Here is a 20,845-nt window from a genome sequence, read left to right on the forward strand (position 1 = left end):
AATGATAACGAGAGAGAGGCCCTATACATGGAAGAATGGCCTAATTTCTACTTGTTTTCTCTGCAATATTCAGTGGTATTATGATACTAAGGAAATACAGTGAATTAATCTGACCATTACATATCCCTGTTTCTACTCCTCCCTGTGGTAGAATCTTTCACTATCCAACATAAAGAATACTCAGTAAAGAAAGTTGCTGAAGACAGAGTAAAGTTTAAAATCACCTGAAAACAAAAGAAATATAAACATCAAAAAACCATCGCAGCTTTACAAAGTTATATTCTGCAGTGACCAGGGCTGCCGCATCGGTTCCAACAAGGTTAGTTAGGAAGTACATTCAAAGCCACGTGTGGAAAGAAAGAACGAAACGCTGTATGCAAAAGACGAGAGAGAGTAACTTCCAGCCGTGGGTGGAAAAAGACTTCAGGAAAAGATGTTAGGAGGTCAAAATGGCAATGGGTTGGGATGGCCAGAAAAAGACCTGGAGTGTAGAATTAGAGAAATTAAAAAATACAAGGAGTAAACACCGTGGTAAAAAAATAAAATAAAAGGAAAATGTACGCTCTTATGTTTATTTTGAAGACTGCTATTTGTTACCTGAAAAACTGAGTATCTTCTATTTAATACTTTTATATTTTGATTAGTATATTAACTTTTATACATTTCACATTACTTTTCAATTTGCCCACCAATTTGAAGCCAACAGCCAGATAATCAATGAAACTGGAAACTTGCTTTGGGCAAACATACCAATATCCACCAATTTATTGTTAAAACATCAAATATAAAATGAAAACTACTAGATATTAGGTAATAATAAAAACCCAATATTTTAAACCTTGTAGAATGTGGTATACAGGAAAAAAAGAAAACTATAGCCAAATGAATTTACTAGAAAATAAAAGAGGTAGAAAACAAAATAACTAAAGCTTCCAACCCAAGAAGGCCAGAAAAAGTTCATAATATTCAAGCTCATGCTTCTTTCCTGTCTTCTCTCAGTCTCCATCCCCAGGGAAAAAAGTCACCAAATCTAACTAATTTAATTAAGATTTTTATAAACTTCTGTCAGCTTTCACACCACCTTTGCATTCCCACCTTAATTTCCTTAATTAATTTAATTAATTTCCTTAGTTCAGACACTTTTTTTCACAGAGCTTACTAAGGGAAACTTATAATTGGCTTCTTGGTTACCAGTTTCCACCTATACCAAAATAATTTCCAAGCCTTCACCAGAAAAAAATATAAAATTTTCTAAAGTACTTAACAGAAGACTAGAACTGGAAAGTTATTCCAGAAGCATGTTCCTAGGCAGGAGATTAAATTTGGTATACCTGTTAGCTCTCCTTAACAAAATTTTAATACAAAAAAATCAACAGGATTTTTAAATAAAATTTGACATAGAATAGCTAAGATATTTTTTAAAAGAACAATGAGTGAACACTTATTCTACTAGAGAACAAAACAAAATAATTAAAACAGCATGGTACTGAAGTAGAAATATAAATATAGTTATGTTTTTATTTAATCAAGAGTCCATATGGATGTAAATGTATAATTAGAAATGTAATATATAATACAGGTGGCATTTTAAATCAGTAGCTAAGGATGACTCATTAAATAATTAATATTGAGATAGCTGGCTATCAATTTAGGACAATTTAGATCATATCATTCATGAAAATAAATTCCAGATGGTTACAAAGTTAAATTTTAGAAGAAACATGAATAATATATAACATTTTTAAAGATTTAGATAGGTCTATTTGCAGGGATACCATGTATTATTTTGAAGTTTGTGCTTTAAAAAATGATGCCTGGCCGGGGGGTATAAATGGGGCATGATGTCCATCCAGCTTTACATCTGCCCATCTGTGGGCAGCAGCAGAGCCTTTTCCTAATTTGTCCACTTGCCATAGGGACTTTGTGCACTCTGCCACCAGAAGACAGCACCTTTTTCTAACTGGCACAAAGACCTTATATGCTAGCAGCAACCAATAAATAGTAATTAACAGCAAGTAGGCAATTTATACATACACAAACACTTCTTTTACACAAGTGGTTGCTATGGATTGAATGTGTTCCACCCAAATTCATATGTTGAAGTTCCACCATCCAATGTGATGGTATTTGAAGATGGGGCCTTTGGGAGAAGACCTCATGATGGGATTAGCATCCTTATAAGAGACACCAGAGACTTGCTATCTCTCTCTCTCTCTTCCAGCCATGTGAGGACAAAGCAAGAAGGTCGCTCTCTGCAAGTCAGGAAGAGAGCCTCACCAGCACCTGAGCATGCTGGCGCCCTGATCTCAAACTTCCAGCCTCCAGAACTGTGAGAAAATAGATTTACGTTCTTTAAGCCACTTAAGGGGTATAAGGGTATTTTATTATGATAGCCCAAGCAGACTAACACGATGGTATTATATTTTTAAATGCATTGGGCTTTTTTGTTGTTCTTCTTAAACTCGTTTTTCTTGTAGATAGATACAGATAGTATGTATGTATATATGTTAAAAAACTGATAACAGCAATGACTTCTAGAGAAAAGATCGCATGAGGGTAGTGATCAAGGGGCACTTTTGCTGTAACTTTGTTTTAATTTTTATAAGAATGTCCTCATTATTACATGTTTTATTTAAAATACTTAAAATGCTTAAATACTCCAAGAAAAATTGGTTAGAGATGTCTCATGTTGTAAAAACGTCAATTGACAGGAATTACCTATATTTAATGAATACTTACTATGTTCCAGTCAGTCAGTGTGTTACATTCAATATCTCATTTTATCCTTGCAACAATCCTGAAAAGTAGATGCTATTCATACCCTCTTCGTACATATGAAGAAACTGAAGTAAAGAGAAGTTAAGTAATTTACCCAGAGGCCACACAGCAATAAAAGAGACAGGACCCTAATGTCAACAACCTGATTCTAGAGTCTTCCCTCTCATCGCTTCTCAGCCTTTTGACTAAGATCAAGTGTAGAGTCTTCTCTCTTAACCTCAATGGCATGTTAAGAAGCAAAAATAGGCTATTAGGAAATTAGTTTTGTGCAAACTTTGTCAAAAACAATTTCAATACAAGACACACTGTAATAGATTGAGAAGAGAAATGTAATTAATAAATAAGATGAATTGCTCTATCTTTTTATTATGTTGAACCACATGAAATTGCCAATACTCCATCATTTTTTACCTACAAAAATGGAATTTTATATGGGTCAACCTAACATATTGGTTTATTTATGAATGTGGTTTTCAAAAAACTTAATCTTAGAATTTAGAAATAGGAAAAGGAAGTAAGTGATAGTTTTCAAACCCTTGAGGCTGTGTGTGCATGTTTTGAAGACAGATCTGGAAACTGTTCCAAGCTTTCTTATTCTGATTCGAAAAAAATGTGCCTACATATCAAACATGAGGTTTGTGAATTGCACTTCAGTAATACAGAAAAACGTTTTAACCAATCAACCAAATTTCTTAGTGCCAGGATTGTTACAAAAAGGACACAACTTCTGATTATTGTCAGAAGCAAAAGCTGCCGGCGATTTTTACATGTTGAATTCCATCTCCCTAAATCATAAAAGGAGGACTATGCTTCTGTCGACAACATTATCAAAATTTTCTGAGAATTATTTCTCTTGTACATTCTGATATTTTAAAGGCCTTCCTCACAGATTTCTCATTGGCATACAAGCATTGGACCTATAGTTTCCTGAATCTACATAAGAATCAACATTAGAGTAGAATATATAGATCATAGACCCTTAAAAATTGATCAACCCATTTAGCCCTCAGAAGTTATCTAGTTCAATTTCACAAAGGACAAAACAGAGCCTTGTGGAGGTTAAATGACCAACTTTCCCAAGATCATACATTATTCAATGAAGAGTTAAGACTAAAACGTTGGTTTCCTAGACTCCTAGTCCTTAGTATTCTTTTTGCAATGTTGTAATATGCCTTTTTTTTTTCCTGCTATGTAATGCGGATTAGCCAAATTTTCTTTTTTTTCTTTTCAGCTGAAGTTTTAAATCAGCTAATCTTGATAATTATCAGGACAAGAAACAAAAGCCTTTAATGACTCTATAATCAAAGAAGCTCCCTGGCTCTGAGGGGTGATTCTATAAGAAGCATGTTTCCTAATGCTGGGACTACAGATCTGTTCTGCTTTTTCCACTCCTTTTAATTCCTCTGGCTCTCTTTTGTTTCACCAGGATAGTTTTAGACTGTCCAACCAGGTTTTGGCCACTGCCTTTGCCTTGCCCTTTATTATTTAGCTCTTCAGAGGTCCTTGTCTATTGACACATGGCTTATTTTCTGGTATCCACTTATATCTTGGTTTGTGCTTATTTATCTGGGTTAGCATCGGCTGCTTCACCTCCTAAACTTGAGCCCTGGTTTTGCTATATTTTTACTTCTCAGTAATAGACTACACTCAACTAAAAAATCCTTAAACCTGGAAAATAATTTGAATTTCACCCAGAAAATCTTTAGAATGCCTAGCATCCATCTGGATTTCCAGATTCACTCTGCAACCTTAGTGACTGGAGTTTGAGATGACTGTCACATGGGTCACAAAGGAAGCTTCCTAGATACAAGTGAACTTCATTGTATTAAATGGTTATATCTTCCAAAGTTGTGTAAAAGTCTAAGGGGCAAATTTTTTAATGGGCTTTATTTTTTAGAGCAGTCTTAGGTTCACAGAAAAATTAAGCAGAAGTACAGAGACTTCCAGGCAATTTTTTTTTACAGTGACTAACTTAGGTATATGTTTTAGGGAAACTCACTCACTACTTAAGGTAACTTACGGTGATTTATGTTATGAAATGGAAGATCTCTCTTCAATTTATCTTTTGTGAAAATCACTAATGAGCTATCTAAATTAGATAACTATGCTGGTTATCAATTTATTGTTTCTTAGCTCCACATCCACCCTTCATTGTCTGCTCTATGAAAATAGAGCTGGACCCTATATTTATCCCTTGCAGCAAGCAAAATATTGAGGTGTTTCAGAAAAGCATGCTTGAGGGAAACTGCAGAAGGGAGGTGTTTTTCCTTCCTGGGTCCAGCGTTTGCTCCTTACTTCCAGCACATGTAGGGTACAACCAGGTGTTGCTTGTGTCCATGGGATTCCAGTGCCACCCCTATGGTCAGTTTCCCATCAAATTTCAGAGGTACCTCCATGGCCAGATTTCCATCAAGTCTTACAAGCATCTCGATAGCTGGCATCCAGCTTTGGTCTGCCTGCACTCAAGTGGGGTGTTTCCTGTTTGCCTGATGACTATGAACTAGCTCTGGCTTAGCCCACCAAGAACTTCACTATGTAGTAGTGGCCCATAATCACAGCTTGTACAATGAGGTCTGAACCCCAGTGATGGAGAGGGGGCCCCAATTCCAAACTGCTTCTTCCAGAAGAACCCTCCTTCAGCCCTAGGGCATTCTTTAGAGTTCTCCGTATCCCTTTATATATCAGGGATTTCCTGTTAGAGTTTGTAGTTCTTTATATTTAGCTTTCTCTGTTCAAACTACTATGCTAGTTTTTATCTCCCTTTTGACCCTAATTGATACAATAACCTTGGAAAACTAATTTTAATCTCTCAGTGTATATGTAAAATGAGGAACCTAGGCCAGTTGATCTCACATGTCCTTTCCAGCTCTCAAATTATATTATGATTCCAGGAAATTTAAGTTTTTTCATGTATGGGGTATACCCTAAGTATATTATAATGAATACCACACAGCACTGCATAACTATATGTTGTCTTCTCCAGCTTTAGTCACAGTAAATTGTGTCTCCCTTTTTATTGGAATAATGGTTTCCCCTTCTGCGTCAAAATATTGTCACAGCAGCAGCCAAAATCATTTCATGCACACAGCAGGCAATCAAATACTATAAAATTCTCTGTGAGAGTTTTAAGTAGGAACCTACCTAAGGAACAAAATGAAAAACTAGAAGTTCATGGATGAATATGAGAGTTTAAAATACATTCATTTTACCCATTTGTGAATATAAATGTTGAAAGGATACATTAAGCGTAGAAAAATGCTCCCTCTAATATTGCTTATCCTAACACATCACAGAAAACTCCATTCATCACCTCCATCACCACACAATTAAAAATTTTTTTCTTTTACCTTTCTCTGTCTTTTACCGACTGTTCAGCCATTAATTTCTTCAGTTCTTCTAGACGCTGAAGATCTCTCATTTCCATTTCCTGCCACTTCTGTTCTTTCTTAGCCCAGTATTTTCTTATCTATTGTATAAATGTTACATAAAACTTAAATTAACAACAGATATGTAAAGATGAGGGGAAAAGCTATAACATTATCTATTGGTTCATACAGCAAAGATTAAATTTAAATGGCACTTCATCTGTTTTGTTTCTTAGATCTGCTTATAACATATTGGCAACAGAAAAAATAAAATGCGAAGATACATGACCCGAGAAAACGCAGGGTTTAACAATTTCTGAAGTGGAAATATAACTTGTGCTGAGGCCTAAGGTTTTAATCTATGGCTAAAATAATCAACTTTCAGGGAACCACAATAAAAGCATGTTATTGTCTCTAAAGTATATGATGTACCTGTTACTCAAGAATATTTTTATCCTCTTATGGTAATGTAGTCTTTAACAAATATAGCCTTAAAGCTATTTTTACTTTAAAAGCATGAGATTATTTATGCTAATGGATGGCAGGATGTTAAAAGCTTTATGCTTCTGGGGAAGTAGCAGGAGATAGGTGGGAGGAAGGAGGAAAAGAACAAATTAGGAGGGTTGTGATATATAGTCCTTTTGACCTATGTGGTAAAATGAAGGTCAGGCTTATCAAGTACAAAAAGGTAAAAGCATTGCGCTTACAAGGACTGTTTTTCTTCCTTCTCTGGGAATGGAGGCAGAGTGAAAATACTGGAAGTACAATGCGCTGTTTGGGTGGGGCTGAAACCATCATTCAGGATTTCCCAATGTGATGACACAGTTGGTGTTTATTTGACAGAGGCCCATTTTACCACTCTGGCCTGCCATACTGTGTCTGGGTCAAGAGACTGCATCTTACTGGTAAAAACAGAGTACCCCAGTGGTGAATGCTAGTGAGTGACTGGCACAGAGGGTCTGCTGTAGAGGCTGGGTTAGCCTCACCTGCAACGTGGCAGTCCCTCTTCTGGCAGGTGGGTATGAACAGCTAAGTGGTTTCCTAACTTGCTGTAAACACATGGGAGAACCAAAAGAAGCACCTCAAACACCACGGCCACAGTCACAGCAACTCTACAGCCACAATAGCGACATCCATTCAGTGCTTGATGAATAACTGGATGAGCTTAATGTTGAATGATATGCACTCCAGAGATGACCAAGATCTGAATTTAGGAAGAATAAGATGAAGCTAGAAAGGTAGCACACCAAAGATGGAAAGGAAGAGAGAGGGTGGGACTGGGAGAGAGAGGAAACATTGATTGACAGGTGTATTCCAGAGTCCCAACTGATAAATGCCAGGGAATCCTATCAATGCCAGATGTGGAAATGTTAACAAAGATTATATTATCTCCATCTAAGGATTATAAGCAATCTTTATTTTACTCTTTATATTTATCTGCATTACCTTATCTTTTTCAATGTGTGTGTATTTCATAATCAGAAAAAATAAAGCTACTTCAAAACTAAATTTTAAAAAAGAACAGATACTGAATTAAAGAGGCTTTTTCTCTAGGTTCCAACAGACAATCATGTTCACTTGCTCCTGGCATTGGCCTTGGAGGGAAGTCGGTGGTCCTTTTGCAGATAATTGCTTGACTATGGCAGACTGACCCCAGGTTGCTAGTATCCTCAGACCCCTGACACCACTTGGTACATTGTTCTGTGCAGGACCTACAAGGATGTTACCCCTGGGGCTTTTTGGAATCTCAGCACCAATTATTTCCATCTTTGGCTCTCTGGTACCCTCATCCATTACTATAGTGTGAGCTCTCTCTCTCTCTCTCTCTCTCTCTCTCTCTCCCCCCCTCCCTTCCTCTCATGATTTACTCCTTCCCCTTCCAGCGCTTTCTAATGGGCCCTCTGGAACCTCTGTGTCATCATACATAAAATCCCCTACATCCTCAACCTCCAGAACACTGCTTCCTTGTTTTCACTGATATACTCTTGAGTGAAGGATGCTCATATTCTTATGTCCTATGTTCCTTGGGCCCAGGCAATGGTTTTGGCATTTTCTTCATTGTAAACTGCTTCTTTCTGAGCACTATGATATCCCTCTCATGTACAATTCTTTCTCCCTTTGACGTTTACACTGTCTGGATATATCACCCTCTACCTGTTATTATCATTGGCATGTGTGGATTTCCAGGTTACCCCTAAATACTCATCAAGAATTCAGATATCCAAGTCACAGTCCTCTCCAACACAGCTCCTTCCCCCTTCCACGCAACTTCAGCATCCGTCTGAATGCCCTTCCAAACTGTTATTCTCACAGTTCCATACTTCCTCCATCTGGGAAACCACCTCCTCCCCCAGGATTCTATTATCATTGAAAACAGATTAAATGATGAAATCCTGAGTTATAGCAATAGACTCTGTGACCAGAAACTCCCCGTCCCTATCACCCTCTGGGCTCTGATCTTATAATGCTATTCCTCTAATACACCCCTCATCACAATGCTTTGTAATCGGTGTACTTTTTCTCCCATTATACTGAAGAAATTATGATTTATTTATCTTGGCACTTCCAAGAGCCACTAAAGGATCTAGAACATAGCATGTACTTAATAACCATTTGATTGATGACACAATTGTAGAAAGTGGTACCAGATTTATGGTTTCAATGGCATCTTCAATGACAATCAGCATTCCTTTTATGAATTTCTAGTCAATGTCTCTCAGGTTTTATAGTGATATTTCAAAATCTGTTTTCTATGTTTGGGTCCGTACCTGTCTCTTATTTTCTCATTTTACCAGAGAAAATGGAAGCTGTAAAAGGTACCTTCCTTAATGTCCTACCCATCAGAGGAAGAGGTGTTCTTCCTTCTGTTCAAGCCTAACCCCTCACCTGGGCTACAGATCCCATTCCCAACTCCATCTTCCCCATAACATAACTGCATCACCCACCCCTGCTCTCCTTTGTACCTTCTTTGCTGCTTTCTTCTCCTCACATGGAATTAAACACAAATCTCTCCCATTAAAAACATTTAATAGGACTTTCTTTAGACCCCCCGACTATAGCACTACACCCTTCATTGTTCCTTTTGTCAGCCAAGCATCTTAGCACACCTGCTGTTCTCCATTTCCACATCTCCTATTTCACTCCTCACCCACGGTGTTCCTACCTCTGCCTTCACTCCAAATTCACTGCTCTCCACTCACCAGTAACTTTCAAAGGATCATGTCAAACAATCCTTTTCAATCCTTATTTTACTTGATGTCTCAGTGTATTTGATTCTGTTAACCCTTATCTACAGTCTAAAACACTATTGGCTTTGGCATTCATTTGTTCAACGAATATTTATTGAACACATGTTTAAAGCCAGATACTGTGCTACGTACTTGGGATATGGTGCATGAAGAGAGATTAGGCCTCTGCCTCATGGAACTGGGACTTGCCATAAAGTGAGAAAGACAATAAACAAATAAATGAATAAATAGGATATTACATGTTGTGTTAATTACTAAGAAGGAAATAAGTAGAGTGAGGATATTTAAAAATTTGGGTAGAATTATTAGAAGGTATATTTACCTTATAACACCAAGTACATGGGTTTGGATCCTTATCAGCCAGCCACCAAAAAAACAAAAGTACAATAAAATAAATAAAATAATAAAAAATGAAAATAGCCTCAAAACCAAACAGAATAGTCTTTACATTAAAACAAAAAAGATATTAAAATATCTTTAATAGGATATTTGGATGAAATGACATTTGGATAAAATCTGAAAGATAAGAGTGAGGTGGCCATGGGAAGAGATGGAGGGGGGTACTACAGGAAGAGGGAGCTGTAGGTGCCACAGCATTGGGTGGGAAGGACCTCAGTTTGCTGGGGATCGGAAGAAGGCTGGTGCAGCTGGAGCAGGTGGTGTGAGTTAAGACTTGAGGTGAGATTGGAGAGCTGCATGGGAGCTAGATGATTAGGCCAGAGTTTGGTTCTATCAACAAGGAAAGGCCATCGAAGAGTTTAAAGCAAGGAGTGACATAATCTGACCTACATCTTAAAAAGATGGCTGTAGCTATTAAGTGGAAAATTGACAGTAGAGGAGCTAAGGAGAAACAAGATGATCAGATGGAAGGATAAGGCAAAAATGGTCACTTGAACTCAGGAAATGGAGTAAAGTCTTCAGATCTGAAATGTGCTTTTGAGTGGAATCAGAGTGCCCATTGAAGGACTGAATATGGAGATTGGAGAAAAGAGGAATCGAGGACAATTCCTAGGTTTTCTGCTTGAGCAACTGGTTGGATGGTGGCACCAATAACTGAGATGAAAAACTATGAGAATAACGGGTTTGGAAAAGAAAGACAGGAGCTGAGTTTTGAACATATACGAGTTGACACGACTACAAGACCTCTAAGTGCAGATGCCAGACAAACATCTGGAGGTACAAATGGGTGCTAAGGGGAGAATTCAGTGCTGCAGGCCTAAATTAAGGAGATGTCCATTTAAAATGGCTTTGATGCCTCAGAGATGGATGAGATTTCTAGGATGAGAATGTAAATAGAAGAGACAGGGCGGCCATAATCTTTCATGCTTATCTGGTTTTTGCACAGCCTTCTCTTCCAGAATGATTTAATCTCCCTCCTCCACCTGTCAGACTGACTAACTTTAAGACCAGAACAAATGCCATCTTCTCCTTGAATCTTCCTTTGAACTCTCCAGGAAAAACACTAGCTCCATTTTTGGTGCACCAGTGACCTCTTGCTTATGGTTTATCGCACTCCCTTCTCTGTCCTGCCTTGCATTCCGTGATTCTTTCTCATGAGGCTTTGCCCCTGCATTGTTACTGATATATTTGGGCATCTACTACAGGCCCGGAATCCTCTGCCCTGCCTTGTTGCCTGATAAATCCTTCCTGTTCATCATTTAAGACTCAGTCTTAGCACTGTCTTCCCAGCCTTTCTACTTCTCCCCTTCCTCCAGACGAAGCTAGGTGTACCTTCTAAAGCACTATTTATGTATCCTTAGTATAGCATTTCCCATATTGATCTGCATTATTTATCTTTGTATCCTAGTACCTTGTATCATGTCTGACACATAATAGGGCTTAATGAATCACCGTTAGGTGAGTGGAAACATCTGGTCTCTGGTCCAAGAATAACAAAGTTGTGAATGGGAACCGGGCCAGCAGTTTTATTTGCAGAATGGTAAAGACTGAACGAAGTACTTCCCTAAGGACAGTTCCATTCACTTTTCATCAATTAATAGGCATAGGAACTGTGTATCAAGAATTATTGGCTTTGCAAGCCTCAAATCAAAGTCAAGACTAGGGGTATTTAACTAGCCCTTTGGGACATTTGTTGAGACACAGATTTTAAACACACTGATTTTTAAGTCTTTTTAAGTGATCCTCACAGCATTCCAATGATAGAAGAATCAGAAAGTTAGTGCAAGTGATAAGAGTTGAATTTAAAGCTTGTCTCTTGACTTCTACATGAGATTTCTAGAAAAAGTTTGCTTTTCTGAAAAACAAAACAAGCCCTCATTATGCCCCATCTCCTCTTATTACCTCTATTTTATTGGATACAAGATGCTCCTTTTCACAGTCCCACGTTTTGTTCATTTTGGTAAAGTTAAGCCAGTAAAAGTGAAAATAAACGGAAGAAACTATTCTCTGTATAGATTTATAAGCCAAAACAATGCTATGCTGTTTTTTCAGAGGGTTTAAGATAATTTTTATCACTTTTACCTTACCTTTGTAATCTTTCAAACAACTTATTTCTCGTTATAATCTCTACTAGTAAACATGATGTTTATATTAGACTACCTCAAAATTTAACTTTTAAAAACTTAGACTAATGTTACATAACCATTAAATTTAGCATGAAATAAGAATTTCTTATTTACAAATAGAAAGCAGAAAGTTAAAACTAAAGCATTGCAGTAGGAAAACAGCTGGTCTCTTATTTCAAGCTATCTGTGTGATGTTAAATCTTTGAACAAATAGACTTCTGTACATTGTTGCCAGGTCATTATCTCAAAGCTTTAATGACTTAGTCAGGAGGAGGTCATAATACTTAACCAGGGACACAAAACGTACAAAATATGAAGTTCAAAATATCTAGTTCCACTACCCATATACCATTAAGGTAAAGCATATTTTTATTCCATTTACTTGGATAGTTCCTTGCATCTTAAAGATTTCCTTTCTACTTTTGGCCTGGAATGTGCAACCCCACACACAAAAAGTAGCATTGTTATATATAAAAACATAACAGGACATCTTAGTAGAAAATTATTCATTTTTTTAAGTTAATATTTTTTCCATTTATTTCATTCAGATCAGTGATAATATCTGCATCACATAAAATCACCACCAATTGAAGTATGATTCCTCCTTCTACATAATCAACTTGACAATCATCTATATTTTGCCACATAATTTTTCACGCATTTGTGTGAACTTCTGCAAGGTAAGGATCATGCCTTATACTGTAGTATTTATTTATATCTGGTATCACACCTTGTAGAAGAGAGGTACAAGATATACATTTGCTAAACTGGTTCAATGAAAAAGAATATAGAAAGTACCACTGCACAAAATACTTTCCTTATATCAGCTCATATAAATCCAAAAGGACCTGCTAGACAATAATGATGCAACTTTTCAGTCAGTGAATCAATTCATTTAGTAGTATGGGGGTATAGAGGTGCATTTAATCCCAACAGAGCATGGGGACCTGGTACTTCTCTAAATCAAATTATTCATGGGAACCAGATTAAAGGTATTTTATGCTAGAAATGGACATTTAGTCACACCTATCCTCGAAACCTTTCAGCCAACATTATTTCTTCTATACTTAGGTGTATAAAGATTTCTGTGTGTTTCAACCTAGGATTGTCTTAAGTTTCTGAATTAAGATTTGGCTTCAAAAGAGTTACATTGCAGGGCATCCTTTATGCAAGATGGGGAAATGTTCTACATGGGCAAGAAACCAAAGGTAGATCTTCGGTTTTCAAAATAGAAAGTCAATCTTGCCACCATCACGCCTGGGTATTCAAACGTAATGAATCTTCTTTTAGTCCACAATTCAGACTGTTTCTATTTCAGCTACTTATCAATGCACTAAACTTGAACACTTTAGTCACCAGTCTACAAACTGATAAACAAGCTTATCTACCACTGGTAGGAGGGTAAGTTAACGTACTCTTTTTGAAGAATAAATAAGAAAATAATAAGAAGAAAATAACTAGCAAAAGTCTTAAGAATTAATAAACAAGCTTTTAAGGATTAACAAGCAGGGACATATGCAAAGATTTATATGCAGGTATGTTCATCACATCCTTATAAAGGTTAAAGATTGGAAACAATGTAACTATCCCAAAATGTGAGATTGGCTGAATTTACAATTCTGATGAAACACTATAGGCCACAAAAATTATACCATAGAAAAAAGGGGGAAAATATGCAAGGTATGTTGATAAGTGGGGGGGGGGGGATATCAGGTTAAAAATAATACATGCAGTATGATTCTAGTTAAGTCCCTGTGTATGTAGAAAAAAGAGTGTAAAGACATTGTTAATGATTTTCTTTTGGTAGTAGTTTAGGATTTTTGGTAATTTTTATTGTATTTTGTATGCTCATTTATTTTCCAAACTATCTACGATGGACATAAAATACTTTATAATTGCAAAAGTATGTTTTTAAACGTCTGGCCAAATAAATCAATATTTAGGAGGAGCATCTAAGAGACATGACTAACATTTGTTCCCAAAGTTTCCAAACTATTCCTTTATCAAGTCAAATGATGAGAATACAGTACATATCTCTTCATAACACTTTTACTTCTTATCACCTGCATGTGGCATCACTTTCACTTTCCATAGAAAAGTTTCCCAGAAATATGATTTAATTTTGTGCCATAGGCCTTATAAAGGCTGATGCAATATCATATGGGGATTGATCTACATGCTTGTAACACTTCTATTGAAAATGCTGTCTATTGAGTAGGTTGCATTCCTCTCTCCAATACATGCTGAGCTCCTGATGTGTTGGTATGTTATCTACTATTAGCAAATAAGAGCTAAATGTTTCCCTTTAACTTTAACCAGGTTCAATTACAACACCTTTCTTTAGTCTTGGTTTGCTGAATAACTATATTCCCATCCCTTTAATTTCTTGTCTTTTGTTTTCTTACTGATTTTCTATTTTAATGATTCCTAATAGGAAACAGATGGCACACTCAAAATTAGGATAAATGAAGAAGAATGTAATAAGAACACAACTCACAAAGGAAGGTTGGAGTGCAGGGCACCCACAAGGGATCTTGCAGAACCAGGCTGCTTTACCCCCCATAGACCAGAGACAGAGAAGGCTGGCTGGGGAGGCTACCCAACAGGAGCTGAGACCTTTTGTGAAGGACTCAGCTAGTCAGCACAACCCTACAGGGCAAGGAGCTGGGAGGACATCTCTCCTGACCCCACTCTCCTTCCTCACCCTGATCTCTCATGAGTCACTTTGGCTGAACCAAACCAGAAGCCAGAGGCCAAAGAACCACATAGAAAAACCCCTGGGCCACAGAGCATAGTGGAACAATAGTAGTGGGGATCTAAGAGGAGGATACCCAGCACAACAGTATTAATGCCTTTTATTACAAACTGTTTGGAAGTAGGTGATGTCTACATGCATAAATAAATAACATTAATTGCTTTTAGGTGGTGTTCACTTTGGTCACTAATGTGAGCATTTTTCCATAGCAGAGCTGTCTACTTAAATTGACAATAAGCTATTTTCTGCTGTGATGTAGTCTTATGTCCTTATAACATGAAGAGCTAAAAAAGTATTCTGGGGTAAACACATTAGTTATCTCCCTCTTAATTGAAATGCCAGGTGGATTAGAAAATAACTGTCATGTCTTCTTTAGGAGGAAAGTCTACTTTCAGTATGGGCATTGAAATATTACATAATGATTGTGTCATAATGTTGATATTGCTGAAATAAATTTGTCTGTAATCTTGTTTAATTTCTCTCTTTTCACTATTCATTGAGAAGGGAGGATATATACTGAGCATGTTGTATTTCAAAACCTTAAGTGTCAGGGAGAGTGAAAAGTGAAAAGTAATCAAACCTTAGAGTCATTCAATCATGACTTCTTAGAGCTGAGGTGATTTTTGTGATCATTTAAACCACACACCTCATTTTACAATCGAGGAGGCGAAATCCCTCAGAGCCTACGTAACTTGCCCAAGGTCACTAATTTTGTTAGGGCCTCCAAGTTTTCCATGTTTTTCTCCATACCTCAACATCAAAATACAGTTGTATACAGTTCATTCATTAAATTCACTTATTCAATCAATATTTTTTGAGTGCCTTGTGCCAGATACTGGGAATAAAGTGATGAAGAAATTAGACAAATTCCCTTTTCTCATGGGGCTTACATTCTAGAAGGGCAAGTGAAGATAGTCAATAAATAAACAGACATCAGGGGGTGATAAATGCTAAGGAAAAAGATAAAGCAGGATAAACACACAGTGACAGGGAAGGAGGATGCTATTTTGAGTTGGGCCATCAAGGATGTTCTCCCCAAGATGACATTTGTGCAGGCCCCTAAATGAAGTGCAGGAGAAAGTTATGCAGACATCTGGAAGAGGAATGTTCCAGGCAGAGGGAACAGCCAGTGCGAAAGGCTGAGGGACCTGTGCTAGCATGTTCATGGAGGAGGAAGCAGGCTGTCCTGGCTGGAGCAAAATGAGGGGAAAGTGGTAGGATATGAGATCCAAGAGTTATTAGTGCAGTGCAGGGAGGAGATTATGAAGGGCCTCGTATGTCCCAGTTGGGACTTTGGATTTTATTCTGAATGGAATGGGAAGTCATTGATGTGTTTTCAGCAGAGGACTGACATGAGTTTTAGAATGATCAGTCTGGCTGCCTTGTGGAAACGGACTGGAGGGGGAAGGTGGGAATGGAAAGGGAAGAGGCAGAGAAATGAAATAGGAGATTGGGAGACTATTACAACAGTCGTGATTGTATTTTAAAGTAGGGTCTTCTACCCATGCCAGCAGGCAAGGGTATAAGAGGGAAAAAATAGAAGTCAAAGGTGATACCAAGGCTTTTGGCCTGAATACTGGGAGAATAGATTTCCATTTGTTGAGAAAAGGAATACTAGAGAAGGAGCAGATTTGGAGAAAAAAGCAAGAATATAGTTTGAGCCTATTAGATTTGGGGTGCTGGTTATGTGGACATTTTCTTCTTATGAAATATGCTGTTGATAGGTAAAAACATCACATCAAAATCATTAATATTTTCTCAGTCTTCTTAAAACAAGAAGGCACCAAGGAGGCAATGAAGAAGATATTTTTTATCTGTTCATATCACGTCTTATACTTGATACTTCAACTTTGATTGAATTATAATGGCCTGGCTTCTTGTAAAGTGTTTAGTCATAGTGGTTCATTAACCCAGAAAGAGAAATCCTGAGAGAATATTAAGAGTCAAGAGACATAGTGAGCTGTGTACAAGTAAGCAGGCAGGTACTATTAAAGAGTTTTTAAATCATCAATTACCTATCCATTGAAAGTTCTGAGTAAACCAGAACAGGACAAAAGCCATGAAAATGACCCTAAAGCGAATAGTTTGAAACTGAGGTTTCTCAAAATTGATTAATCACAAAATTAATAGCACACAGCAATCACAATGACGGGCAGCATAGCATGGTATTTCATATTATGAACCACAGAGTCAGACTGCCTGGCTTCAAATCCTAACTGTACCTCTTAATGGCTGTGTGACTTTGGAGAAATTACATAACCTCTATGTGTCTCAGTTTCTTCATTTATCAAATGAGGTTTGTTTTAGTATCTAACCTTTAGGGTTGTTAAGATGATTAAATGAACATAGAACAGTGCCTTGCCCGTAGCAAGCACTGTTGAGGTGTCTGTTAACTAACTACATCAAATCGCTATGAATAATGAAGACCTAGCCAGAAAATATAGCCAAAAATTGACACCTGGAATTAATTTTTAAGATTCTTCCTCTAAAACTTCCTAATGGGAAATCTTTTACAGAAAAACAAATACATCTGGCTCTTGATCATCTAGGCTTTTTTTTTTTTTTTTTTTTTTCTCTCCCTCTGACTCTTTCTTAAAACTATGTCCTGGCAAAGGGTAGAAAGAGCCCATCAGTTTTTTCACTTTTTAAAAAGACGTTCTAGTGGAAGTTTTCACTTTTAAAAGTCAATTAAAACCAAAAAAGTGAGCTTCTTGGATTGCCATTCTACCATTTTTGGGTTATCATCCTAGCTTTTCTATCCCCTACTGACTTATATTCCGAGAGTTGACTCTATGTTCAGTCTCATGTGAGAAGGTTAGACTAAGTTAATTTAATAAGCTTACTTTAACGTTCATTTCTAAATCTTAATAACAAAACAAAGAACATTATGAACATTTTAAAATTAGATGATCCTTGATTTATTTCCTTTGGATAATTAATCTCTCATTCTACATGAATTTCTTCACTCATATAATAATATTTAAAGGACTAATATTGAATCTTTAGAAAATAAAGTTTGAATTTCCAGTTTATTTTAGAATCCTGTCTATATAAAATATATACTATCTTTACCTTTTGACTATTATAATATCCTAACAGTCAATGTACCCAGTAGGTTTTCCAGCTCCCATGTTTTGGAATATTTCATCAGATTCCCAAATAAAAAGGCTAATAATTAAAAGAAAAACACCCCTTCAAACTTTGCAAGATCACATTTCTAGGAGTTAGTAATTGAGAGAACCACAAAACAAAGGGTGGGAAGTAATTCAACAGATTGGTCCTCAGCCCAATAGGGACACTACAGGTCTAGTGGCAGGTGGTCCCTTTGCAAAGAGGGTGCTTGCAGTGAGACATTGGGTAGGTGGACATTAGAGCAGAGGTCAAGCTCATGTTCAGAAGGGTTCAAAGTCATGTTTCCATGGTTTGAGAAGTCTATGAAAGCTCTTATATTCCATATGAAATGTAAAAAATTCTTATATACTTATGAAAATGTAAAAAAATGCTATAAGCCAATTTTAGATCATCTGAATGTCACTGTATTACTGAATGCTGCCATAGTGTTTTTCACTTTTTGCATTTCAGGTGGCCCCAGTGATAAATGAGTATTATATAAACTGATATTATTTATGTTTTAAGTCATTTTAATCTAACTGGGCTCCAATTAGACCTCTCTCTCTCTCTCTCTTTCTCTGTGTGTGTGTGTGTGTGTGTGTGTGTGTGTGTGTGTGTGTCACACACATATACCCCATTAAAAGAAGTCTCAGTCTCTACTTTACACAAGGTTGAGAAGGAGCATCATGAGGGAAAAGGACCTGGAAGAAACAGAGGAGCTGGGTCAGGACCAGGAGTAACATCTCTGACGGGCCTCTCTGCTAGGGGCTCTGTTTCCCAGGCAGCACTCTGATTGCAAAAGGTTCTTTTTCCCACTACCTATAGTCCTGAGATCTATACCACCCTCCCTCCTCAACAGCAGAGCATTCAGTGGAGATGAAAGGCAATCAGTCAGAGGCATTAGAAGGAAATTGCAGAGGTCAGTTCCATACCCTGCAGTTCCTGGGGTGCACACACGAATGCAATAGCAATTAAATGCTGAAACAAAGAAAAAAAGTAATAGAGAGTTGATGAGCCCTATTAGAGTCAGTGAGGGCAAAAAGTCTATATACTCTAATGCCTGAACTTTGATTAACTATGGCAAAACTAATAACTTCTATTAGCATAAGAGCATTCATACTAGGAAGCAATCAGACCAGCATGTCCCAGTAAAAGAATTGATACCCAAAGTAGTTTGATTATACAGATTCAGAAAATAAGAAAAGAGGAAGTCTAGGCCTGAGTGAGGACAAGGGCACTCTCCTAACTACCTTAAGCTAAGGGCTTCGTCAGTACTCCCAGAGAAGGGCAGGAGGTTAAACACAAAGTCACCTGTGTGTAGACATGCGTTTACATATATATTTGTATATATGTATATATGCGCGTATATATTTAATTTGCTATATGTAATCACACTTACTTACAAACTCTACATAGTTCACTCCATTTTGTATTTTTTATTAACTCTTTTGTTGTACTTATAAAGTTTGAAGCTAAAAGAAATCCTTCTGTATTATATTACTAAGAGTTTCTATTGACCTAACTAAAAATTTTATGTTATCTTCATGGCAGAGCAGGGTAAACACATCCCTTTAAAAAGATACCAGAAAAGAGGCAGTTTCTGTTTGACTGGGTATAATACATGTCACATGAAAGGCACTTGGTACATGCTTATTGAGCAAGTGAATAAATGAATGAATGATAACCCTATTTGGACCTTTAGTGACCCCTTTGGGATTACACACAAACTTGCTGTCAATGAATCTTATTAGGAACTGATACCACCATCCTATGTGTAAGGGTTGGGGGTGGGGGATGGAGAGAAAGCAAATGCCACCAAGTACTGGGTGCTAGACAGCATCAGTGCCGAAGCTCAATGAAAAAGTTAATGCAATACACTGAGCCATAGTATTTCCTGAAAGGTGACCTTGGGATTTCAAAATAAAACACGTATTAGAAGGTTTATGTGCATAGTTTATAATAAAGTCAGCAAGTTATAAAACTTATGAAGAATGTTACATATTTTACTTGTTTGAACTATTGAGATGCTACTTAGTCTACATTTTGTTGATGATGACTACTTAGAACCGTAGCATGTACTACTGAGTCAATAATTCTTTGATGTAAAGTAAATAACTACAGATAACTATTCCTGCATACTCTATGTTGTGATTAGAAAATTTCTTCTTACTAGAATCTTCAGTTACACAGAGACATTCTCCTGCCAGGTGAAGAGTAACTAGGCAAAGATAAGAACAACTGCGTTCTTGACACAAGTCTCTAAACCAGCCTTAAAACCACTGCCTCTAATTATTATTATTTTTATCTCATTCCTACTTGTCTTGTTTGATTCCCATGATACTTTTCAAATCACCTCCCACTCTACCATTCCACTGGGGTAACCATAATATCAACAATTATAGCAATATTATTTATAGAGTTCTTTCCCTGTGCCAGGCATGTGCTAACTGCTTCACATGCATTATCTTATGTAATTTTTTCAACATTATACAGATACAGACACTAAAATTTACAGAGATAAAGTAATTTCCACCAAGGACACACAGTTAACAAGTGGCCATGCTGGGACTCCAGTCCAGGTCTGATGAATGCAAAAAGCCCATGAGCTCAATACCACCTGGAGCCATTCCCCCTTGCACTGGGCTCTCTGAGTTCTTGGCCCTTCACATTTGCTACATGGTTTATAGCTTGTTTTTTTCTCCTGCTATGATCGCTCTTGTTCATCCTTATTCTGATAACTAGATCCCCTTAGATGAGCTCCAAGACCTTCATATCTATAAACTTCTTGGCTTTTGTCTCAGTAAGATTGTTAATGTATGTGGGGAAAACAGGATAATTTAGTCAGGCTCCCTCAACATTTCCTGTAAACAAGTTGTGTGTGGGTGGAGTTGGTGTGCATGTGCACCCATGTATCTTTCTAGTTAACTGCTTGTGTGTGTTCTGCAGTCTGTGAAGCAGGCTGGCAGCAGAGAGCTCCAGTCTAACAATAGAGCATGTTTACTCTGCCCGCAGCTGCTCAGTTTCAGTTTTTCAGTGGACTTTGCCTGTAGCAGTTGAGTTTCT

At 37.2% G+C, this 20,845-nt stretch overlaps 1 protein-coding gene across 2 annotated transcripts in view; it reads right to left on the minus strand.

Annotated features, from left to right (window-relative positions):
- The window catches only part of CCDC148 (coiled-coil domain containing 148), a 189,756-nt gene that overhangs the window by 56,267 nt on the left and 112,644 nt on the right, over positions 1-20,845 (minus strand). For both annotated transcript variants that reach the window (XM_063077403.1, XM_063077411.1), the window contains one exon: positions 6,126-6,244. In XM_063077403.1, the coding sequence (XP_062933473.1) occupies positions 6,126-6,244 (119 nt within the window). The remainder of the gene's footprint in view (positions 1-6,125; positions 6,245-20,845) is intronic.

Source organism: Cynocephalus volans, chromosome 1 (genome assembly GCF_027409185.1).
Source record: "Cynocephalus volans isolate mCynVol1 chromosome 1, mCynVol1.pri, whole genome shotgun sequence".
Lineage (NCBI taxonomy): Eukaryota > Metazoa > Chordata > Mammalia > Dermoptera > Cynocephalidae > Cynocephalus > Cynocephalus volans.